A 24,952-nucleotide genomic window follows, 5' to 3' on the forward strand; every position below is an offset into this window, starting at 1 on the left:
TGTCAGTGCAGAGCCCCCTTAGGATCCTCTGCATTGCCCCCCCTCTGTGTTTCCTGTGCTCACACTCTCTCTCAAAAATAAATAGGGGCACCTGGGTGGCTCAGTCAGTTGAGGGTCCGACTTCAGCTCAGGTCATGATCTCACACTCCGTGAGTTCGAGCCCCACGTCGGGCTCTGTGCTGACAGCTCAGAGCCTGGAGCCTGCTTCGGATTCTGTGTCTCCCTCTCTCTCTGTCCGTCCCCCGTTTGCTCTCTGTCTCCCTCTTAAAAACAAATAATAAATATCAAAAACAAATTTTTTTCATATAAATAAATATTTTTTTAAAAGTTTACTGAAAGAAAAGAATCAGAAAAGAGGTCCTCGGGGATTAAAAAATGAAGACAGAAATTTACAACCCAACAGAAAGGGTTAGAAAGGCTAACACCCTGCACAACCTGGAACAGAACAGACAGAAAACAGGAGCTAAAAAGTAAACGGAGAACCCATCCCGTAGGCTAACAAGCAAATAAGACGGAAGAAGACAAACTAAAGGATTCCTTCAAAAACGTTCAGCCTATAGAGACCCCCGATGTACCCCGCACGACAGATGCAGCATCAGGGCACTTCTCCAAGGGATTTCCAAACAAAGATTCAAAGAGAATATCCTACAAGCTTCAAGACGTGAGAAAACGAAAAAGAAAAAAAAACTACGGAGCAGGTTTCAGACGAAGCATCAAGAACCAGACCAGCTTCATTCTCAACTGCGTTCTGTCTACACACAGCAGCAGCCTTGACACACGTGAGGGAAAACCACCACTTTAGGAGTCTCTCCTGGACACACGGACCCGCGAGAGTAGAATAAGGATGTGTGCAGACACACCAGGTCTCAAGAAATTTGCAAGCAACTGCGTCTCCGGAGCGAAGACAGAATGTTCTCCGTCCTGCTGCGGGAACAGACGAGGAAAAGGAGAGACAAGGGATCCAAGAGAAGGGCAAGCCCCCCCCCCACACCCCCGCCCAAGGCTGACGGAGAAGATCGGGGTGGGGGGCGCGAAATACATAAACCACCAAGCAGACGTAGAAGCTCGCCCAGAGAAAGCGCCACGTCCCGGCAGTGGAAGGGACCGCAGTGCGCTACAGGGCCGGGCACCAGGAGCATTGAGGGGCTGACCCAATAGCATCAGCAGTGGGTGACGAGATCGGCCGATCTCGCCAGCAGAGGCAACGGGGGGACAAGAAGTACAGGGGCAGGACAGGGATGGGACAGAAAGCCAGCTTCTCACCTTCCTAGCAGAGAAATCAAAGAATCATATGAGAAACGGGGGACATGGGGCACCTGGGGGGCTCAGTCGGTTAAGCCTCTGACTAAGCTCAGGTCGTGATCTCACGGTTCGTGAGTTCCAGCCTCGTGTAGGGCTCTGTGCTGACAGCTTGGAGCCTGGAGCCCGCTTCGGATTCTGTGTCTCCCCCTCTCTGCCCCTCCCCTGCAAGCTCACGTGCTCTCTCTCAAAAACAAAATAAACATTAAAAATAGAAAAAGGAAGAAAGAAAGAAAGAGAAAGAAAGAAAGAAAGAAAGAAAAGAAAGAAAAGAAAGAGAAAGAAAAGAAAGAAAGAAAGAAAGAAAGAAAGAAAGAAAGAAAGAGAAAGAAAAGGAAGGAGGAAAAGGAAGCAAGGAAACCCAGGCAGGACTCAGGGAGAGGCAGGGCTGGCCACCAGCACAGCCCTTGGACAGTGTGCAGACCTCCTTCCCAGGCTCATGGTCAGCCCATCAGGACCTACGGTGCACACGCACTTGTCTCAGCTGGACTAAGTCTCTGTGGACTCCAGACACCCACCCCCCTCAAGGATCTGAAAACAGACGCCACCTGGCTCCACATGCCCGAGACCAGGGGTCTCCCCGCACACAGCGCCGCAGCCCGCTGGGGCCTCCGCGGCTCCGCAGTCTTCCCTGCAGGGAACCAGTACGTCGATGCCTGCTGGTCACCGTCGTCGGAGTCGAATGCTCTGCCACCAGAAACCGTCTATGTCACACCACCCCGCTTTCCTCTTCGAACCCCACCTGTGGTGGCTACAGCCAGGCAAGAACAGGATTCTCACAGGGTCTGTGCTCAACGCGGGTCACGGTCAACTTGCCAAGGTCTAGTGCAGCGAAAACGCGCGAAGCGCGGGCAGGCGCCTCTCTGAGCGGCAGAGCCCTCTCTCTAGCAGACGCCGCGGATTAATAGAAAGCAGGATAATCAAGCACATGAGCGGCTCAAAGCCAAGGCTGAGCGTGCACGGAAGGAGGGTGTCTGGACTCTCGCTAAGCGTCACGCGCTACACGGCGGGTCACACAATGCCACCAGCCTCCTCCCTTTCCCCAGCTCTATGCAGCTGAACACATCTTTGAGTCTCATTTCACCGATGAGCTTGGTGGTGACTCAGGCTCGCCACGTTAGGAAGGGGCAGACCCAGCGGGCAAACTGAGGCAGCCGGCCTCGTGCAAACATCGGTACGGGCCGCTACTCTGCACAGAGCAAGAAGGGAGCAGAACACCTCCCCGGCACCCTGTCCCACAGGGGATGCCAAAACACACCGGCCACTCTGGTGGGTCCAACCCAAGTCAATGCTCAAATCAAGGATCTCGACCATCGAGGGAAACCCGCAACCCCCAAACCCACATATAAATTTAATGGTTGAAAAATGGGAATGATATTCCAGCGTCCCCAGTGGCATCCAGTCGCAATGCACCAACTTCATGCCCAGCATTCTGGGCGGGCATCCTATTTCCACCTCGACATGCTGCCTTCACAAACGGGCAAAACCACACACAGGACCAGCGAGGAAGCTTCCCTCTGCGTCCGGGCCATCTCTGCCACGGCAGAGGCATAAAGGGGAGATCCCCTCAGAGTCGGTGAACCCCAAAGGCAGAAAGTCAGGACCGCTCCTCTCTGCCTGTCCGAGGACATTCCACAACCCTGGGCCGCGGCTTTCTCAGTTACCGTCTCAAAGGACCGTCCTGCCATTTTTCTTCCTATCATTATAGAAGAGCCTTTCTAGAAAGGTTTCACGCTTCCCCACTTTCACATCCTTCCAGGTATCAGGCTCTGTGATCCCCAGGAGCAGGGACAAAGCCTGTTCCGTGGAGAGAAGTTCAGAAGTTCCTCAAAGCCGGAGAGGACAGTGGAGGCGAGGTGTCCCTGCCAGAGGCAGAAAGAGGGGGAGCACAGACAGCTCCCCAGAAGCGTGCAGCTATGACTCTAATACCAACCCAATGCCAGCAGGTGCCTGAACGGATGAGATCTGTTATACACCCATTAGCATGCAGACCTTCTAGAAGGTTGCCAGATCCCCCAAGTGCCCGTCTGCCAGCCTCACCCACCAAGGAGCTTAACTGTCTCAATTCCTTCCTTGATTTCCCATGGTTCTACCATTAAGCAAAAAACAAGGACAGGTTAAAGAAGAAAACCTTCACTAGGCAGCAAAAGTCCTATTTCAATTCTGAACATGGTGGTGACCTAAATGAAAGACACGGCAAATACTCTCTCCCCAGGAGCCCTTGCTTAACACACTGCCCCCCTGAACCGAGCAGACGCCCCCTCAGCTCCCAGTGCTGACAGGAACCCAGCTCACCCCAGACACCGGCTCAAGAACACCCTGTCACCCTCCTACCGGTTTGAGAAAGGGACAGAACTCCAAGCGAATCGGTTCCTGAAACAATGCCACCTTCAAGGCATTACGCTTTACCAGCTTTACCAGCTACACCAACACAGAACGTTCACAGCTCTGATGGGGCTGGTCTCTGTTCAGGCAGGACTGTGGTTTCCGTGTGTTATAAAGTCTCAGACCCGCCACCCGGTCAAAATCAAAGTTTCATGCTAGCTCCTAGATTTGGACTCCAGCTCTCTCCAGCTGGAGGCTGACTGGCCTCCCAGACTGGCCCTGGGTTCCGATCCCGACGGCCACCACCAATAACTCTCTAGACAAATAGCTGGCGAGAAGCCTCCCGGCTCTGGGTTCCTGATTCACAAAGGAAAGGCATTCTGCCCAGCCCAGCACCGCCCCCAAAGTGGTAAAGACCACAGGCGAGAGTCAACAGATGACTTCAGGGATACAAGGCTTTTATTAGAACGCTGTTTTAATGACACGAAACACAACAGCCGTGTCAAACTCACGACATCCAAGTTTCCTCCCCCAAATAACTGCATTTGGAGGATAAAAAGAAGTGCACAAAATGACAACGGCCTGGCGATCGGACAGAAATCTGGAAGGTTGGAAGCGACCAGAATGGTCACAGAGCCTCCTCTCCCTTCTCCAGGTGCGTGAGGCCGGCAGCAGAAGCCTCCCCCGGGGGCCATTTCACTTTCAGGAACAATGGACTTGGGCAGCAGCACAAGATACACAGGGCTAAAAACAAAATCCAAAGCTTAGGCTCTGGTGACAGCTCTGTCATTTGCCGGTCATGTGACCGCAGGCCTGCCGATTAACCTCCTGAGCCTCAGTTTCCCTACCAGTAAAACAGGGATCATGGGGCTGAAGGGGATTAAAGCAATAAGGTTCTTTGCGAGCCTCTTGCACCGTGAACTGCTCAGGGAGTATCAGTGGCGACACCTCTCAGTTACAGGAGCCACTTGCTGGGTGTGTAAGTCCATCTGTCCTCAAATTCCCTCCCTGTAATCTGGGGATTGGCCTGCGTGGCCCTTCTCTTTTAAGTGTTCCCAATAAAACTCAACTATTATGTGCAGTTATCCTACAGTTCAGATTTTTAACAGGAAGGGAAAAAAAACGGTCATCCAGAATCATTCCTGGAAACACATATTTGGTTTTGGGGCTTTCCCTTAAAATCCTCCCCTAAAAGACACCTCGCCATCCCCCGAGTAGGGGAAAACTTCCTCCTCTGCAGAAACCTCGATTTTACCTATTTTTCCTCTGGGAAAGAAAGAGAGGGAGACACTAGGTCAACCCCGGTGAGAAACGAGCAGCTTTGTGCTGTAAACTCTAGCCAACGCCTGTTGCTGCGCTCACCAACATGTGTTCTGAGTAAAACTGAGCGAAACGTTAAAGAGAGCACCATTTCTGAAAAGTCGGGGGCTCCAAACGGCTGAATCAGCATTTTCGGAAACAAAGTGTTCCGGGCCTGGCCTCGTAAACAGCAGCACAGAGAAAGTTGTGCAATAACGCGTATTTACTCACGAGCGCTACTTGTTTTGGGGCCTTTTTTCTTTGCATCTCTTCAATGAAAGTGGATACAACGTTTGCAGGCACGCGATCTTTCCCGACGCGTCGCCAAGCTCCGGGAGCGGGTCCACGTCCCCCGCGGCTCCCCTACCCTGCCCACCGTTCCGGTCAGGGGCGAATGGCACAAAGTTGGCGTTCCTTCCACCGCCCGGAAAAGACGAACCCCATCAAAAGTCGAGAATACCCTCATTTCCATAACGCACAGGCTGCAGGGCAGTCGCAAGGCAGGCGTTTGGAGAGGCGACCAGCGAAGGCGGAGAGTTGCATCAGAAATTTCCTTCTGCGAACCGTCTGGCTCTTATCGCGTTTCCACGGCTGGCGGACGGCTGATCCGCGAGCCCACAACTTGGTGTTAGGCCCCAGCGGCGGGTAACGGGGCCACTAACAGAACCAAAAAAAAAAAAAAAAAAAAAAAAAAAAAAAAAGCCAGGATCCCGCGGCCGGGCGGCGCTCCGGCTGGAGACGGCAGGGCCCCACGGCCGCGGACGCACGGGGGGCTGCAAGGGCGGCCGGCGCCCACCCTCGGGGCGGCTCGGGAGCGCGGCCTCGGCGCTCAGGGCCCGGCCCCGGCCCGCGGGCGCCCGGCGTCGGGCAGTAGGGCTCGGGAAGGCGCCGCCCGGCCCCTCGACTCCCGGGCCGGGATCGCCGCGCGCGGAGCCCCGCGCCCCGCCGCTCCCGCTCCCCGCCCCCCGGCTCCCGGCTCCCCGCCGCGCGCCGCAGCCCCCCGGCCCCGAGGCGACGCCCTTCCGCCCGCCCGCCGCGCCCCCGCGGCGCCCGGCGTCCCCGGCCGGCCGGCCCGAGCGCAGACAATGACTGCGCGGGGAGCGCCCGCCCGCCGGGCCCGGCCGCGCCGACCACAAAGTAACTTGCCGCCGCGCTCCCCTCCCAACTCCGTACCTGCCGCGGCGCCGCTCCCGGCCGCCTCCGCGTGGCCGCCGGCGACCCTCGGCGCGGCCGGGGCGAGGGCGGCGCGCAGGGCGGTCCCGGCCCCCCGCGCGCCGCCGCCCGAAAAGGGGGGGTGGGGGGGGGGGCGCTGCGCGCAAACTTTGGGCTCCGCGCGGGTCTCCGCGGCCTCTGAGCCGAGCCCGCCGCCGGCGCGCCGTTCGCGTCCCTTCCTGCCTCCTCCCGGCCTCCCCACCCCCTCGCTGGGCTTTAAACCCGCCCGGCCCCGCCCGCCGCCGCCCGCCTCCGCCCGCCTCCACCGCCTCCGCCTCCTCCCCCTGCCGCTTTTCCTGCTCCTCCTCCTCCTCCTCCTCCTCCTCCTCCTCCTCCTCCCCCCGCCGCCGCCGCCGCCGCCGCCGCCGCCGCCGCAGCCCGGACCGCTCGGCGGCCGCCAGCGCGGGCGGAGCCGCGGCCTGGGCGCAGGGCGGGGCGCGCGGGGGCGCGGGGGGCGCGGGGGGCCGCACCCGGGGAGGCCTCTCCCCGGGCAGGCGCGGAAAGGCACAGCTGTGCAGGGGCGAGGGGATTCCGCGTCCTGCCCCCCCACCCCCACCCCAGGGCCCCCCGAGTGCGGGATCCGAGCAGCCCAAGCTCTGGCGCCAGCGAAAGACACCGTCGGACCTGTCCCGAAAGGCAATTTGGGAGCGAATCCTTTGAAACTCAAAAGTATTAACCGTGCAGTCCAAATCCTTGATCCCGGGTGCAGCGGGAGGACCAGATGGACCAGAGGGACCAGCTGCGGATGCCCGGACTCTGTCGTGGGCTGGCGGTCCCTGTCCGGGAAAGGAGAACCTGGGTTTGCGGTGTCTGCCCACAGCCAGCCAGGTCTGAGGCCTCGCCTCCCTGAGCCTCGGTTTCCCCATCTGCGGGTGGAGTGGGGAGGCCCTACGTACTTCAATGCAGCCAAGCCTCAATGTCCTGGTCTTTGAAATGGGCTAATGAGCATGCCTGAGAGTGATGTCCCAGGGGTTAAATGAGGTCATAGGTATAACAAACTGACTAGCAGGAGGGAACCCCGAATTCATGGAAACCATTGCCATCAATGTGGTTATGAATGTCTCCCCCCAATCAAAATTAGGATACAAATAGGATATTAACTATAATTACATCTTCTTCTGGGTCTTTAGGCGGAAACAGCCACCACAATAACTTACCTTTATTCAGCACACATTTTGTACCAAACATCACTAATCTTCTTAATTACGCCCCACTCTGAACCTCTGGGAGATGCCCACTGTACAGACTGGGAAACCGAATCTTCTGGAGGTTGAATAACTTGTTGAAGGTCAGGTAGCTGGTAAGTGCAGAGTAAGGATGATGCCAAAACACTTTGCGGCATTTTTTTATAGCTCCTGCTTTTCCCACCTTTGGACGGAATGTATCAATGAAGGGTCATCCTTTCCTGTAGCTAAAATAGGCCTCCTGAAAGGCTCTACTGTTTGCTCCAAGCTGAGAAAACCATGAGATGAACATCTAGAGAAAATGGTACGAAGGAGCTTAGATTCCTGGAAGAAGAAAACCCAAGGATTCCTGTTGTAGACAAAGGGTGGAGAGAAAATTCAGGAGAAAACTTAATTTGGGCGTCTGCTCAAAAGTATATAAGCTTTGAATCTTACAGCTTTGCCAAAGGCCCCCATTAGCAGCTAATGCCTGCACCAGGCAGAAAGCCTGATAGGCAGGGAGCTTCAATAGATGTTTGAAAAGCATCTATATACATATGCATATATTTTTTGCATCACTGGTAGTAAGCTCCCTGCACTGTAGTCTCTCACTCCTGTATAGTTTGATTATGTCTCTCCTGAAGCACTGAAATATCTTACATAACCATAGCACAGTTACCAAATTCATAAATTTACACTATAAAACACTTGCATATAATCTAGGTCCATATCCCAATTTTGCCTGATGATCTGAGAATCTTTCTCTTTTTTACAGTGTTTTTTACAGTGTTTCTTTCTTTTTTTTTTAATTTTTTAAAAATTTTTTAATGTTTATTTTTGAGAGAGAGCAAGAGAGGGGCGGAGAGAGAGGGCGACACAGAATCCAAAGCAGGCTCCAGGTTCCAAGCTGTCGGCACAGAGCCCTACACAGGGCTCAAACCCACAGACCGGGAGATCATGACCTCAGCCAACGTCGGACGCTTAACCCACTGAGCCGCCCAGGCACCCCACGTGTTTCTTTCTTTCCATCTCAAGATTCTGTCATATTTAGCTGCCTCACAATGGCTGGGCTTTCCAACATTACTGTTCACTGAGAAAGGATCAAAATAAATGTCCTCAAGTGTTGGCATGCTGACATTGGTCCCCAGGATTCCTAGGACAGGCCCTCATTCCCTACATTTTCCAGCTCCTTGCAGACATCCGCACATGCCTCTCCCTCTGGGCAGGGCCCATTCAGTACCACTTGATGATCCAAGTTCATGAACTTGTCACTCTTGTTGTGGCCCTCGAAACTGCAGCTGTCCCCCAGGGCCGAGCCAATTCTGTGGACACATTGCACCTCAGTGCCTTCTCCTGCTGCAAATTCCAAATGCTCACAGGCCACATGCTTCCTCTCAGAGGGATGCAAGCCGGGATGGCCTACAGCCATGCAGTGTAGACATTACCCTCGACAACCCAGCCTGCCAGGGGCCAGGCGGTGTGGCTTTGTGTTCAAGGGCTTTACCAAGGGGAAACGTACGGTTGCGATTAGGTGTCAGGACAAGAAACAGGATTTCGTGGCACTGAGGAATTCAATTGTACAAACGCGTGCTAGAAGCCTCCTTCAGCTGAAAGTAGAGAATCTGCTAGCCTCTAAGTATACTTGGTAATGAATTGGTTAATATCTGTCTCCTCCGTTGGCTGTACGCGTGTGACTAGGGTAACCCAGTGCTGTTCACCAGTGTCACCCCAGCAGGGGGAGTGCCGGGCACTCAGTGAAATAAGTCCTCACTGCAAACTAGCGTCTCGCGAATGAATTTACCAATACAGCCAATGCATGGAGTAAATGAATGATAGGACCTGGGACCCGGGCCCCGTCTCATACCTTGCCAGCGGCCTTGGCAAAGGAAAAGGGAATAAGGTGAACGGCCCCTTGACAGTGAAATGCCCTGGCCAGAGGTGGCCCTCACTTCTTCCATGGGTGAAGCCAGTCCTGGGGTCCGCCTGTGTGCAGGCACGAGTCAGCTGGAAACCAGTGGTCAACAGCGCTTTGGACGGCCTGCTCTCCCCCCTCATCGTGGGTGGGGAATTGATCTGGAATCATAATACAATCACAGCGCCTGCCACAGGCGGATACCTGTTTGCACCACTGACCCCTGGGCCAGTCCCACTGTGTAGAGTTCACCTTCCTTCCCCCCCACCCCCGGGGGTCACTCTGCACTGTGAACAGCCTCCGTCATGACCCAACTTGCACACCAGTATTTCAAACACAGCGGTTCCTTGACTCCCGTAAACAAGAGGAATCCAGGCTGCCCCTCCCCCTGCATACAGAGGCGGGGAGCCTGGTGAGGTTCAGAGAAGGCTTCTCCGTGGTGGAACGCGGCAGCGATATCCTGGAGGATCCAACATGGTAAGTTCCGTAAGGCAGGAACCAAGGGGAGGGAGAGGCATTCGCCTCACCAAAGCCAAGGAAGAATCTACCAGGTAATCACATTTGATTATACCATGTGGGCGATGGGGCTGGCAGACACGAGGGGTCAGGAGATGTGACAAGAGACCAGGCTGGAAGGCTAAGAAGGGACTCTTTGTCATGCTCCGGAGTTTCTTCTTTATTCCAAAGGCAATGAGAGGGAACGAGATCTTTTTGTCCTGGGTGCGGCTAACTGGATTTCCCCCAAAGTGGAACTGTCCATAGTTCCCCCCCCCCTTCCAACAGCCCCACTTCCCTTGGTCCCTAAGCAGCAATTGATTGGAGGATGGCGGGGAGGGGAGACATTTGGCCCAAGGATTCCTGATTGTAGGTTGGCTTACCAGTGGGTGGAAGGACACCTGCTCCTGGGAGTCTGAGCCGAGAGTGCCTTGAGGCCCTGAACGGTCAGACCGGGTGAGGAACAGCTGGGCCAGGCTGAGTTTGTGAGGGGACATTCTGGGTCACAAGCCCCAAATACATGCCCTCTGTCTCCCATCTCCCCGGGTCTGGGTGACGGGCGGCTCTTGTTTCAGATTCCCATGGTAATCCATTTTTCTTATGAACTCTCCTCGAATCAAAATGACTTGATATCCCAGAAGAGGTTCACTGAAGGATGTTAGGATGTTTCTTTTTTGTTTCCTTAATGTTTATTGATTTTGAAGAGAGGCTCTGTGCAAGTGGGGGAGGGACAGACAGAGAGGGAGAGAGAGCATCCCAAGCAGGCTCCACACTGTCAAGCCCAGTGCGGGGCTTGAACTCAGGAACCGTGAGGTCGTGATCTGAGCCGAAACCAAGAATCTGACACTGAACCAACGGAGCCACCCCAGGGCCCCTGAAGGATGTTTCTTAAGTCTGGTTTATTGAGATTTACTTTACCTTCAGAAAAAAATCACATTTTATGGGGTTTGGGCAAGGTATATAATTGTGTCACCACGACGTCAGTGAAGATACAGACCTGTGTCATTGCCCAAAAGCTTCCCTCTTGGCCCTGCGGCCCCCGCCCCAATCCTGGCAACCTCTCTCTTCTACTTTATGGCTCCCAGTTTTGCCTTTTTGAGATGGTCATATGGATGAAATCACATGGTAGGTGGCCTTTTCTGCCCAGCTTTTCTCACCTAGCGTAATGCATTTGGGATTCACCTATGTCAGTTCATGAGTCAACAGCTGTTCCTTTTTAAATGTTGCATACGACGCATGGATGCCTGTGCCTCAATGTGTTCATCCACTCACTGGCTGATGAAAATTTGGGCAAGTCCCAGTGTGGGACAATTATGAATAAAACGGCCACCCGGATTTTTCTGGGGACGTCAGTTTTCATTTCTCTTGGGTAAATAATAGAAGCGAGATTGCTGGGTCGTATGATATGTATTTGACTTTATAAAAGCCCACCGAGGGGCACCTGGGTGGCTCAGTCGGTTCAGTATCCGGCTCCTGATTACGGCTCAGGTCGTGATCTCACGGTTTGTGAGATCGAGCCCCGTGTCTGGCTCTGCACTGAGCCTGCTTGGGATTCTCTCTCTCCTCCCCCCTCTCTCTCTCTGCACCTCCCCCTCCCTCATAATAAATGAATAAACATGAAATAATAATAATAATAAAGAACCCGCCACACTTTTTTCAAAGTGATCAAAGCCATTTGCACCTGCACCAAAAATGTCTGAGCATTCCAGTTCCTCCCTATCTTGATCGATACGTGGTATCATCAGGCTTTTGACTTTCAGCCATTTCACTTGGTGTGTGATGGTATGTCATTCTGATTTTAATTTGCATTCTCCTCATGGCAAATAGTGTGAGCCTTTGCAAGCACCTCCTGGGGCTTTTTCTGAGGCATCTCCATCGTAACTGAAAGAATGTTGTGCTCCTTAGGGTGATTTGGGATGCGGGGAACAGAGCAGGGCTCACCACCCCCCTCCCTCCCTGCCATCATCCAGGACCTCAGCACCTCCCACCCTGCCCTCGGCCACTCCCACTGCCAGCTCTGCCCTATAACTGTCCCCCCATGCTGTAGAGGTCACAGTGTATATGTAGCCCCAGGTATCACTTCCCCTTATAGCTGCATCCGAAGGCAGAAAGGAAACATTCCTCCTTTCTATAAGGTTCCTCATTCTAGAAGGCTCCAGATTTCTTCTCACATCTCAGTGGTCAAAATATGGTCTCGGGCCCAAGCCCTGGCAGCACCTGGCACCTTTAACCTCTCTCTTGCGGGGTACAGGGTCAGTCAGCAAGAGAGGAGGCTCGAGAGAAGGGTGGTTGGTAAATGAATGACCAGCAGCCTCTGGCCAAAAGCATGTAGCCTTTATGGCAGTGAAAAGCCAAGACCCCCACCTCCTTTAAAAGTGGCTTCCTGGGGCTCCTGGGTGGCTCAGTCAGTTGAACATCCAACTTTGGCTCAGATCATGATCTCACGGTTCGTGGGTTCCAGCACCACATCGGGCTCTGGGCTGACAGCTCGGAGACTGGAGCCTGCTTTGGATTCTGTGTCTCCCTCTCTCTGCCCGTCCCCTGCTCATGCTGTCTCCTATCTCTCTCTCTCTTTCAAAAATAAATAAACATTAAAAAAACAGTGGCTTCCTGTGGCACCTGGATGGCTCAGTCGGTTGAACATCCGACTTTGGCTCAGCTCATGATCTTTCAGCTTGTGAGTTCGAGCCCTGCATTGGGCTGGCTGCTATCAGCACAGAGCTGGCTTCATATCCTCTGTCTCCGTCACTCTCTGCCCCTCCCCTGTTTGTGCTCTCCATCAAAACGTAAGCAAACATTATATATATATATATATATATATATATATATATATATATTTATATATATATATATATATATATTCCGAGTGCATGTAATTCTGAATCCCAAGGTACGCAAACCCAGTTATGCCTCTAAACCATGGGCTCCTTTTCAGCCACTTAAAAAATAGTCAAGCCAGCCCTTAAACTCAATTAGAAGTTAATCACCCACTCATAGCATACCAACTCTACTTAATGAAATATATTTCCAAGCCCAACACGCTTGATGGTTTTAATAACCAACATTCCAGAGCTAAAAGGGGAATCCAAAATAAGAACAAAACTATTTAATGGGCGAAATGTATCGAGAGCGACTGAAGATTTAATATGAGCACAACTTCCACGGTGCACGCGAAAGCTAGTGAAGGCTTGTTTTCAAGGCAGCATGGCAAAGTTAACGTTTGAATCGCTACACTGAGAAGCTGCTGCAGTTAGCATACGTTCTTTAAGAGGATTAATCTGCCTGCACGTCGTCCTGTGAGGCTACACAGAAAAAGAACAGCTAATCCCGGGGACGCACTGGAGGGATCCCACAGCCAGCGCTCGAGGTGGCGAGAAACCCCGTGCACGGGGAGGCCGGGGGAGCGAGTGCCCCATCCATCCTGGGGCCCCCAGTGCTCCTGCTCCACAAGTCTGTTTCACCATAATGTGCAGAGTTTATAACCCAGAGCAGTTGTTATTTAGCACACACAGCGACTGATGGGGTGACGATCTGGGACAGGTTTCTCCAGGAGAGAGTTTTTTCCTTTGTTCTCCTTACTTTTAGTTCTATCTCTTCTCCCTCTTTCTTTCACTCCCTCACCCTCCAAACGAGCCCTAGTTCTTTTTATTTTATTTTTTATATTTATTGTTTTGGGGGGGTGAGGAGGGGCATGAGGAGGGGCAGGGGGGCAGAGGGAGTGGAGGCAGTGGATGTGAAGCGGGCTCTGAGCTAAGGGCTGTCAGCACAGAGCCCGACATGGGGCTCGAACTCATGCATTGCGAGATCATGACCTGAGCCGAAGTCGGACGCTCAACTGACTGAGCCACCCAGGCGCCCCAACAAGTCCCATTTCTTCAGCACGTGCCTCACTGTCGGCAGGTGATAGCCGTACGTCCAGTCATACATGGTACCAGGCACTCTGTGTACATGTCACAGTTAATCCCATCAACCCGTTTTGAGGCGAATGTGATGGTCTCAATCTCATACTCAAGGAGGCTGGCTCAGAAACGCCCCGTGACTTCCCAAGGTCACTTAACCACGGGAGCTGGGATTCGAAGCCACGTTTCTCTGACCCGAGTCCCATCGTCTCCCACTCTCGGCTCCACTGTGGTTTCTCGTCAGTGTGTTATTTTCCGTGTAACCGGCTATTTACGGGTGTGACCCAATAGGATTTCTTTTGTGTAAGATCCCGCGATTAGATTTCAACACTGTGGACTTCTACGTCTTTACGGAAGGGGTTTTCCTTTGTTTTAGGATCAGAAGATGTGATATCATTTCTGGTGTCCCTGAATCCAGTGTGGAAGAAGACATTAAGTGCTCTATTTCAGTTAGAGATTTTAAGCCCCCCCCCAAATCCCCCTGCTTTGAAGGGGTTTCGGGGAGGCGGCTGGGATGCTAGCTTGCGAATTCTGATGCATCTGGACACCGGACACACCCACAGGATGGGCAGATCCAGAAATAGGCAAAGGACAGGTGGCTCAATCACTTACACGTCTGGCTCTTGGTTTCTGCTCAGGTCATGACCTCATGGATTCATGAGTTCAAAGGCTGTGCTGTCTTGTGCTCTGTGCCGGCGGGGTGGAGTCTGCTCGCAATTCTCTCTCTCTCCTTCTCTCTCTGCCCCTCCCCCACTTGCGCTGTCTCTGTCTCTCTCAAATAAAGAACAAAAAAAAGGAAGAAAGAAGGAAGAGAAATACGCAAGGGAGGAGCCACCCCTGGAGAGGGGGGTCCGGGTCAGAGCAAACGCCATATATCCGAAAAGCCCACAAGAGGTCGGAGCCTTGCAAGCCGGTGACCCTCCTGGAGATGTAGCGTCAGGTGACAGCCAAGCGTCTGTCACAGGGCAAGTGGATGGAAGTGGCTGCCAGGTACAGCCACGGAGGGACGCCCAGAGCAGGCATCCAGTGCTCGGGCGAGGATGAGACAGTGCTTCGGTCCAGAAGGAAGTGGGTCAGGAGGTCAAGGTCTCTGCGTCAAGGACACCCACCCCGTGGCTCGAACTGGGACACGAGTCTACGCAGACCGTCCATCCCAGGCACCTCCGTGAGACCTCTCCAGCCCAGGTTTCCCTTAGAACAAGACCCCACAAGGCCCAGCTTCTGCGGGGAGGAATAAGGGCAGGAAATCATGCAGCTCTGAGAGCACTAAGAGTTCCAGTGGCTTCCGCGTCTGCTCTGGGTTCGCAGACACCACGTCCGCTTAACAAACACTGATGAGATGCTGACCACCTGTGAGCACAGGACAAGTCCAGGTGATGGCGGTGGCCCTCTTACAAAGGCTTCCTTAAGGGGACTTGGGGGATCACAACAGACCCCTAGAAGGAGCCGTCGATGACCGGAGCAGAGGCACCCCCAGGAACTCCCTGCTAGGCAGGGACCCGAGAGTTCAGGAGCGCAGTCAGCAAGGGCTGCGGCTGGGAGCTGCTCCCCGAGAGCAACTCTGCCAGTCACGTGTTTATGACAATCAGGAGACGGGATTGTCACCCACTGAGACAGCTGTCCTACTGCCTCGGGGGACATGCAAAGGGAGAACTGGGGGCTCTGTCTCCTGTTCTGGCCAAGAACGTGTGCTTGGGAATCAGACAGGCCAGCCCCAATTCTAACATTGCTTTTCATTGTGTGGTTTGGGACCAAAAAAAATGACTCAGTCTCCTTAACCCCCATGTCCTTGGCTATAAAGTCAAGATAATAATTCTGGGGCTTCTGGAGGCTCAGTTGGTTAAGTATCTGACTCTTAGTTTGGGCTCAGGTCATGATCTCATGGTCCATGGGACTGAGCCCCATCTCGGGCTCTACACCGACAGCTCAGAGCCCGCTTCGGATCGTCTGTCTTCCTGTCTCTCTCTGCCCCTCTCTCATGCTTGTGCACGCTCTCTCTTCCTCTCTCTCTCTCAAAAATAAATAAACTTAAACGTATTTTTTAAAAATTCTTACCTTATATGATGGTTTTAGTAAATTTTTATATCTTAATGCTGTCATTAGTGTTTCAATTTCTATTTTTATTTTTTTTTGAGAGAGACAGAAAGAGAGCACGAGTGGGGGGAGGGGCAGAGAAAGAGGGAGAATCCCAAGCAGGCTCTGCACTGTCAGCACAGAGCCTGATGCAGGGTTCGAACTCACTCACGAACTGTGAGATCATGACCTGAGCTGAAATCAAGAGTCAGATTTCTAACCGACTGAGCCATCCAGCTGCTCCAATATTCCTTTTTTTTTAACTTTATTTGTTTATTTTGAGACAGAGAGAGAGAGAGAGAGAGAGAGAGAGAGAGCAGGAGCAGAGGAGGGGCAAAGAGAGAGGAGGAGGAGAGAGAGAATCCCAAGCAGGCTCTGCACGGTCAGTCCAGAGCCCGATGCAGGGTTTGAACTGACAAACCATGAGATCATGACCTGAGCCGAAACCAAGAGTCAGACACTTAACTGACTGAGCCACCCAGGCACCCTGTACTGTTTCCATGTTCCATTGCAACATCATAAACCACCCCAAACTCAGCGATGTAACGCAAACACCATTTTATTACGTGTTATTATCTTTGCAGCCTGTGTGGGTCAGTAACGCAGACATGGCACGTAACCAGAGTTATCCCAGCGTCTTGTCATCAGAGCCATCCCGGCCCCTGTCTGAGTGATGCTCTAGCAGCCGGCATGGGAACCAATATGGAAGAAAGGTGAGTGAAGGAAGGAAAGAAGCTCCCTGGGGGTCTAGGTATGGAGTCTCCTTCATTTCGGGGACACGGGCTATGAAAGAGAGTGTGGCACCCCCCTGCCCGGGCAGCCTTACCTGGCTTCCCGGGGTGGCCAGCCCAGGAGGCAGCTGCCTCGTGGGCTCCAGGTAGAGCAGCAGAGCGAACGCGGGCCTGCGGCGTCTTCAGTCCCAAGAGCTGCTATGTGTCATCAGTGTTTACTCTGTGACACTCTTGTTTGTCCTTGCGGCTTGTCACACCACAAGTGATGTAGTTGTCCACTCGGGTGCTTCATGGAAAGCACCCAGAAACAGGAACAGCATCACGGGGCCAGCCTCCCCCACAGAGCCCGTGGCCGACCCCAGATATCCACGAGCGAGGGAGAGCCGTGTCATCGCGTGCTGTACCGTTTCCGGAGGAGTAGCCTTCCCGAGCGGGGAAGGCGCAGGAGGAAGCCTTCAAACGCTGGGTGAGACTAGAACAGGGGCATCAGGTCTCAAGCGAGACCTTGAGCCGTCACCCTCCCCTCCAGTGCCCGGTGGGGACGCTGGCCTGCAACAGAGCTTGGGCGTTTTGGGCGATGCGCGTGACATCCTGTTATGCTGTTTGTCCTGCGTTTGAAAAAGACCTGTGTGTGCATATGATAATAGCAACACTTTGCTTTGGGGAACGTTTTCAGGAATCTGGTCACCCACATCCGTGGCTGGCACGTTCATCGAATGTCCCAAAGACTCTCTCCAACACTCGAGCCAACATGCCCGCACCAACTGCGAAGGACACCTATTCGGGGCCCCCGCTCAAGCCCCCAAGAGTTGGGGCTGGCACCGAACTTCCAAGTTAGGTTCCTCCAGGACTGATGCGTCCGTTCCGGTCACATGGAGGGCAATTATTCTTCCAGAAGAATCACCGAGAGAGGATATCTATCATGGTGAAGCTCACAGATTTTGGGGTTCCATCTGGCACAATACTCCCTTGCCTCGGGCCTTGGGCAAGTCATCCAACTACACTGAGCCTCGGGGTCCTGAAGCATAAGGCGGGGGCCACCTACCACACATGACATTGATTACATAACGTGTCTAAAGCGTCCAGGGTGTGTGTTTGTTATGACCGCTGCCCCCGGACGTCTCGGGGACATGTAGACCAGCCATGCCTGCGGCGAGTGCCACCTTGCTCTGGTACCAAACTCACGGTGCCCCTCGCCCGCATCCGGAACATGGGGGAGCAATGGCACCATGGCCACAGGGTGGTGTCGGGGGACTATCACCAGTAAACTTTGGGGACAACGCCTCCAAGTGAGGTACGGTGTATGGTGGGGATCCTCACAGCAGCCCCCCATCCCCGGGACCATTATTCTCTGTGCTTCTCCTGCCACAAGGATGGTCCGACCTGTTACGGCCCCTGCTGCTCTCCTCCTAGCGGAAGATGACACTCAGAACAATAGCCCAGGAAGGCAGCTGACAGTGTCCAAGGAATGTACTTCTCCACATCTTGTGTGGGACAGAGCAGACTGTCCCCACCCCCACCCTGTTAGGTCGATCGGTCGTTTGAAAGGCCATGGGGGGCTGCCTGCAAGAGTGAGCTTGGAGCTAGGCCCTTCCTCGCCAGCTCAGAGAGAGATGGAGAAGGAAGGGACTTCGCTTTGGTGGACAGTCGCCCATCCCCTCCTCCAGGGTTTCAGTTACTCGCGGCCGACCGCGGCCTCGGGACACGTCCCTCGTGGATAAAGGGGGGACACTGAACACCAAAGAAAGAAAGAGGGAGCAGTGCCCCGTGACACTGAGCATCTCTCCTCATGGGAAAACAGCTCCCGTGTCCTTCACGTGACATTTACTTTTATTCCCAAGCTTTTACAAGAAGACTTAGAAATACTTAGAACGTTGACTACTTATGCAGCCCTCTGCTCTCCCCCCTACTTGCGACGTGTGTGTGTGTGTCCATTTCCACGTGCTAGCAGAGAGTTCAAGTTCAGTATCCATCAGGGGCTGGCAGGCACCCTATGAATCGCCCCTCCGCAGGCACGTCTGGTTGGGCAGTTGAGGCCGTTCCAATTTTTTGGCTGCTATGAATAGGACCACAAGAAACACCCTCGGGCACACTGCTTAAAAAAAAAAAAAAATTCCTTCACATATCTCGTTAGAACGTAGCGGATTGCCTCCCCCTGTTGTGTTGGGGTCAGGGAAGAGATGAGTCACTTGGGTCACCATGAACAAAGCCGTCCAGTCGGAATATGCCTGGTAGCAGACGCAGAGGCAGCTGGCTGGTCCCAGAGGGCGCAGGCCTGCTCTTGACCCACCCCCCCACACCCGCTTCTTCTTGGCCCTCCTTCCTGCCGGCTGGCACCTCGTGTCTGCCTCTCATCACTGGCATTCTCCAGGATTCCGTGGCTCCTTCGGCTCTGACCAGCCAATTACCCAACGGTTTCCATTTGCACTGCCAGCAGGGCTCAGTCTGACTGCATGGTTCTTATTCCTCAGAGGGCGTATTCCTTCGTCCAATGGGAATTCACAAAGGTGGGGGGGGGGCATAAGTAGGGTGTATCATGGGGGCAGGGATTCAGGAAGGGAGCCAAATTCAGTTTAACTTCGTCTCCCAAGGGAGCATCGCAAGACCCACTCCCACAACATAGGGACTAGTGAGCACCACCATCTAATTGGCTCATGATTTGCCCGGCCACTGATTAGGACTGGCCCTAGGACGTTTTCCTGCCAGCCTCGCCTGGGGTCCCTGCTGCGGCAGCAGTCAGAGGAAGGGTGGGTGGGGCCGCGGGGCCTACGAGGTTTAGGGGGACAGGCTGCCTGTGCTGCCTTGCAGGCTCCCCAGACTTCCTTTCCTGTCTGGGGGGGCAGGGACAGGTCCCTGCACACAGGGCTTCTCAACATCCTATTGGCCGAAGCCAGTCACGTCCCAGGCCCTGTGTCACCTTGGGAGAGCGATACCCAAGGACACGTGTGTCGACATGGAAGTCCATACATGACCTGGGAAACTCCACAGAAAATACCTTTCCTTCTCCTTTGGAAGCGTGCCTCCTTTCTGGATCCGGCCACTGTGAGTTAGTCTCTTTTTGGTAAACTTTATCATTATCTCACAAATGGCATAATCTTCTTGCCTTTTTTTTTTTTTTTTTTTTGCTACCTTTGTTAAAAGTATTGTTAAGTGGAAACGTTGAAAATGCACCCAGAGGGGCGCCTGGGTGGCTCAGTCGGTTAAGCATCGGACTTCGGCTCAGGTCACGATCTTGCGGTCCGTGAGTTCAAGCCCCACGTCGGGCTCTGTGCTGACTGCTCAGAGCCTGGAGCTTGTTCCAGATTCTGTGTCTCCCTCTCTCTCTGACCTTCCCCCGTTCATGCTATGTCTCTCTCTGTCTCAAAAATAAATAAACGTTAAAAAAAAAATTTTTTTTTTAAATGCACCCGGAATGTGGCAATTCTGCATGGGCACTTAGCTTTCATTTGTATATACCAGGAGGTGGTTCCCAAACCTGGGATCCTCGGCCAGCCTGGGGGAGGGGTGGGGATCAGCTCAGCTGGGGCTCAGCGTGCGGGAGGGGTGGCACCGTGAGGCATCACACAGCCACCCGGTAGCTGGCCACCCGGCCTCAGGCGGCTCCCCTAGAGACAGTGCGGCCCTGCCAGGCAGCCAGGCTCAGCGGGTCCAGCCCACTGCAGCGCTGGTGAGGTCAATCCAGACACGCCTGCGCCTCCCCCCCCCCCCCCCCCCCCCCCCCCCCCCCCCCCCCCCCCCCCCGCTCATGGGCTTACGTGCCGCTCCTGGACCTCTTGTAGCTGATCCGGGATGGGGGGGGGGGGGGGCGCCTGTTTCCATGATTCATAACCACCCTCCCTGGCCCAGGCCTCGGGTCTCTGTCACTCACGGGCTCTTACAAAAGCCTCAAGGTTTGCAATAAATGGTGATTCTCACACAGGTACTGCCAGTGAAGGTGGTCTTCAGGGACAGCATCCAGAGTCTCCCCCCTGTCCCCCCACCTGTCCGCTGTCCTCCTACCTGGCCTCTGTCTCCCTCACCTGCCCACTGTCTTCCCCCCACCTGCCCTCTAGAGAGCATGCCAGGGCTGGCGCAGGACCTACAGGACCTTCACGAGGGACACCCGCAGGCCAGACTAGGCCATGGGCTCACAGAGCGCGAGAACTTGCAAAAAGTAGGTGCCTGACAAATGCGGGCCCCGCAAGTGCTGTCAAAGTTCAGGTGAACACTATTAAGGCCGAGTAGTGAGGCCAGATGGCAGGTGTGAGTCTGCGAAGGAGAGAGAGAGCCGGGAGGGAGAAAGAGAAGGGTGCTACTCGCGTTCTCTCCACCCGTCTCTTTCTCTCCATCACAGACACACACCTCTCGGGATTCTGTCCTTTTCTCAACTGACCGTTCTTCGAGAATCTTCCACACACCGCTGCTCGGCTGTTCCCCAGATTGGCCAATTTCCCCAGCCCGCAGGGCATCCCAGCTCACCCACCTACCAGACATATCTGCTTGTGCTCTGTGCTCTGCACACACTTCAGGCTCAGCATGGCCAGCCCGGAACTCCTGGTGAGTTGGGGAACCCTAGCTACCACCCTCTTTCTTCTTGTAGTCAGCCCCCAAGGCTACGCTGCCCAGAGCACTGCTTCTCAGGGCACGGTCCCCGGACAAGCAGCATCCACACCTCCTGCCAATGTGGTAGAAATGCAGCTTCTGGGTCCCATGCAGGCCGACTGAATCAGACCTGCGGGGTGGTTGAGCCGTCCCCGTTGTAAACACATGTGGCGCGCTGGCCCCGGAGAACCGCTGGCTTAGGGCCGGGAACAGGCAGGACTCCTCCTGACCGCTGTGCGTGCATTTCCTGGTACGGATCCTGGGTATTTATTTAAACCGCGTTGATACCCATTGAGACATGTCAGGTGCAGTGTGCATGGGAGGAAATGGCCCATGTGGCCGCAGCACTCTCAGTCCGGAGTCATGCCTATGACACTGGTCCCTCACTCTGCACCTGGGGAGGGCCCCGGAGCCTGCACCACGCCGGGCTCTGCGGAAACGCACACGGCGCATCGGCAACTAGAAAGCGGCTGAGGGGTACCAGGAGTGAACTAGCTGAAATATGCTGGAAATCTCTCAACATTTCTTTAATTGCAAAGTCATGCTGATTCATTTAACGGACGAGCACCGAACACACCGACTGGGAAGCTGATTTGTTTGAGGAAGATTACGCGATTTCCCGGGACCCATGGGAAGTCACGTGACGCATGGCAGCCAACCGAGGGGGCGGGGGGGGGGGGGCTAGGGCGCGAGCGCTGATGTAATCGAGTCGTGGGCGTGAGCGGTGATGTAAGCCTGGCATGACTCAGCGCCCCATCCCTCCAGCACCTGTTCGGGAAATGTGTGGAGACTGAGCTGGCTTGCAGTGCGGCAGTGAAACAATGTCCCCAGGTCATAGGCGAGTCAGCAGCAGTGGAACCCAAATGAGAGAAGATAAGATACCTGCCAAGAGGCCAGGTCACCCCAAGGGAGAGGGAGCCGAACCCCGAGGGAGAGAGGGAAGGAGGAGGGGCAGGCTTTCTGGCACCTTCCCAGGCCAGGCCCACAGCTTTGCCGCTTGTCAGAAGGGGAGCCAGGGTGAGCGTCTTCTCTGCAGCTAAAGGAGGTTGGGCTAATCCAGCCTCTGAAATTTACGCTTTATCTCGCAAGTCCTTTGAGTAACATACTTTTTTTTTTTTTTAATCTTATTTACTTTGGAGAGAACAAACCAGGGAGGGGCAGAGCCCGGGAGACAGTCCCAAGCAGGCCTGACGCTGTCAGCGCAGAGCCCCATGCGGGCTCGAACTCAGGAACTGTGAGATCATGACCTGAGCGGAAACCAAGGGGCGGACACTTAACCGACACTTAACCAGCTGAGCCACCCAGGCGCCCCTTGAGTAACATACATTTTATTGCCATTTATAGGGAAGGCAGCGTGGCCACCTTGGTTCAAATCTTGTTTCTTCTTTGTCTCTAGCTGGCCAGTGTCGGACAAGGTACTTAACCTCTCTGACACTATAGTGCCAGGAACAAAAGACTTACTCGGTAAACAGTAGCCGGTCTAAGCTATTCCCGCTCTATCCCAGTATTCCCGGTGGTGTGCGCAGACCTCTAGAAATCCAACCCAAGTTAACTTAACCATTCATTCCGTAGTGGCCTGGATCCGATGAGATAGAGTGCATGGCTAGGCTTTATACACTCTATAAAGTGCTGCGTAAATCAGTTGCTTTCAAAGTGAGGTTCCCAAAGCAGCATCAGCACGATTGGGGAACTCAGGGCGGAGCCTGGACCTCCCAGTGGGGGGAAGGGGACTCAGCGTGGATTCTGATGGAAGCTCTCCTGTGACAGGGAAAGGAACTCTGTGCCTCGTTTTGTGGGAACTGATTTTCCACATCCCATGTCATCAATTTGCTTGATAGTAAAAATCACCGGGGGCAATTTTTACAAATAGATTCTTGATCCCCAGCCCAAATTGCGGGAACCTGGCTTCCCACGGGAGGGGCAGAGGAATCTTAACCAAGGGCTGAAAAGATAGCATCTCGAATAGAACTGCAGCCCTGGGGGCGCCCGGCTGGCTCAGTCGGCCAAGTGTCTGACTCTTAGCTTCGCCTCAGGTCTTGATCTCGCAGTTTGAGTCCCACTTCAGGCTCTTCGCTGATGGTGGGGAGCCTGCTTGGGGCTTCTCTCTCTCTCTTTCTCTCTGCCCCTCCCCCTCCTCACTCTTTTTGTCTCTCTCTCTCTCTCTCTCTCTCTCTCTCTCCCTCCCTCAAAATAAATAAATAAACTTAAAAAAAAATTTTAAGAACAAAAATGCAGCCCTAAAGAGCCAATTTCCAGCTAGCTGCTGGAGCCAGGTGACCTGACCGTGCATTGCAGATGATGCCCTCTCACCTACAAGGCCTGTTAGCAAAGTCTAAAAACGGCTCTGATGTCATCGGCTAGTCTCGAAATCATGCTGGCCATGACTGCAAAGTGCTCGCCAAGGGAACCGGGCTCCAGCAGCAGGAACACTGTGTCGGTGTGTAGAAAGCATCTGCTTCTGAACTCTGTCAGCGAGAATTGCCAGGCTGGCATCCAATCTTCATCATGTCTGAGTCACGTGAGAAGCTTGCTAAAGTGAAAATTCTGATGTGGTATGGTTTGTGGACCCGCGTAGAATAGCAGTGTCAAAAAAAATGCTATCCCCAAAACGCAGGAGGAAAAAAAAAAAAAACAGGTTCATAAATATTAGTTGACCTTCCTACAGACTTTCAAAGGTCCACAGGAAACCGGTATTTCAAACTAATTCCTCAAGTCCAGGTACAGAGTCTTCTTCCGACTGGAAGATGTGGGTATGAGGTAACGCTGGACCACTTCATGTTTTCTAGAACCTTCCTGAGGTGGGCTCCGTTGTCCGACCTTTAACTTCTATGTATGTTATAAACCCCGTAAGAAATTACGTTTGTTTTGATTTCGTCAACTATCTTCTAAAGGGTTTTTAAAAACCAGAAAAAAAAAATCTGTTCTATTTACCCACGTATGGATTTCTGATGCTCTCCACACCTTTATGTAGACACTCATTTTCATTTGGTGTCATTTTTCTTCTACCTGAAGGAAGGACATTTTGTTTGGACTGTGAATCTGCTGGGATGAGTGCTTTGAAAACCTTGCCACGTCTGGAAGTTTCTATTTGCCTTCATTTTTGAAAGATGTTTTCACTAGTTGTGGGTTTCTACATAAAGTTTTTGTTTTGTTTTTCTTTTTCTAGTATTTCAAAGATGTTCTAATGGTTCCAGGTGTTTCGTTTCATTTCTTTTCTTTCGTTTCTTTTCTTTCGTTTCTTTTCTTTCATTTCTTTCTCTCTTCTTTCTTTCTTTCTTTCTTTCTTTCTTTCTGTTTAAAAAGATATACAGTAAAACCTTGGTTTGTGAGCATAATAAGTTCGGAAACATGCTTCTCATCCAAAGCACTCCTATATCAGAGCGAATTTCAAGAACTGTTGGCTCAGTTGTGATCATGTGACATTTGGTGTCACAAATGACTTATATTGCAAGACATTGCTCATTTATCAAGTTAAAATTTATTGGAGATGTTTGCTCATCTTGTGGAACACTCGCAGAACAAGTGACTCACAATCCAATGTATTTGATATACATCATTGTGTAGGGGCGTGTGGGTGGTTCAGTCAGTTGAGCATCCAACTCTTGGTTTCAGCTTAAGTCATGATCTCACAGTTCATGAGTTTGAGCCCAAGTGGGGCTTTGTGCTGAGTTTGGAGTCTGCTTAGGATTCTCTCCTTCTCTTTCTGCCTCTCTGTCTCCTGTCTCTCTCTCACTCTTTGCCTCTTTCCCTCCCTCACTCTCTCTCTCTCTCTCTCTCTCTCTCTCTCTCAAAAATAAAACTAAAAAAGTAACATTGTGTAGATTTAAGGTGTACAACATATTGATTTGATGCATTTATATACTGTAATATGATTGTCATTGTAGCAATATTTAGCACTTTTGTCACATCACGTAATTATTTCTTTTTTATGGCAAGAATAATTAAGATCTGGTCTCCACGAGT

General features: G+C 53.1%; 1 protein-coding gene across 10 annotated transcripts in view; it reads right to left on the reverse strand.

The window, feature by feature from the left end:
• Positions 1–6,324, reverse strand: part of GRB10 (growth factor receptor bound protein 10) — a 190,752-nt gene extending 184,428 nt beyond the window's left edge. For 6 of the 10 annotated variants that reach the window (XM_047840106.1, XM_047840116.1, XM_047840096.1 and 3 more), the window contains exon 1: positions 6,097–6,324. Coding sequence is in view for 1 of the 10 variants with exons in the window: in XM_047840048.1 (XP_047696004.1) it covers positions 5,155–5,190 (36 nt within the window). In the remaining 9 variants the exon portion in view is untranslated. Of the gene's footprint in view, positions 1–5,154; positions 5,543–6,096 lie in introns of those variants that run through there. The other 4 variants (XR_007148069.1, XM_047840048.1, XM_047840070.1 and 1 more) reach the window with 3 other exon arrangements.
• Between the last annotated feature and the right edge of the window lie 18,628 nt (positions 6,325–24,952).

This window comes from Prionailurus viverrinus, chromosome A2 (genome assembly GCF_022837055.1).
Source record: "Prionailurus viverrinus isolate Anna chromosome A2, UM_Priviv_1.0, whole genome shotgun sequence".
Lineage (NCBI taxonomy): Eukaryota > Metazoa > Chordata > Mammalia > Carnivora > Felidae > Prionailurus > Prionailurus viverrinus.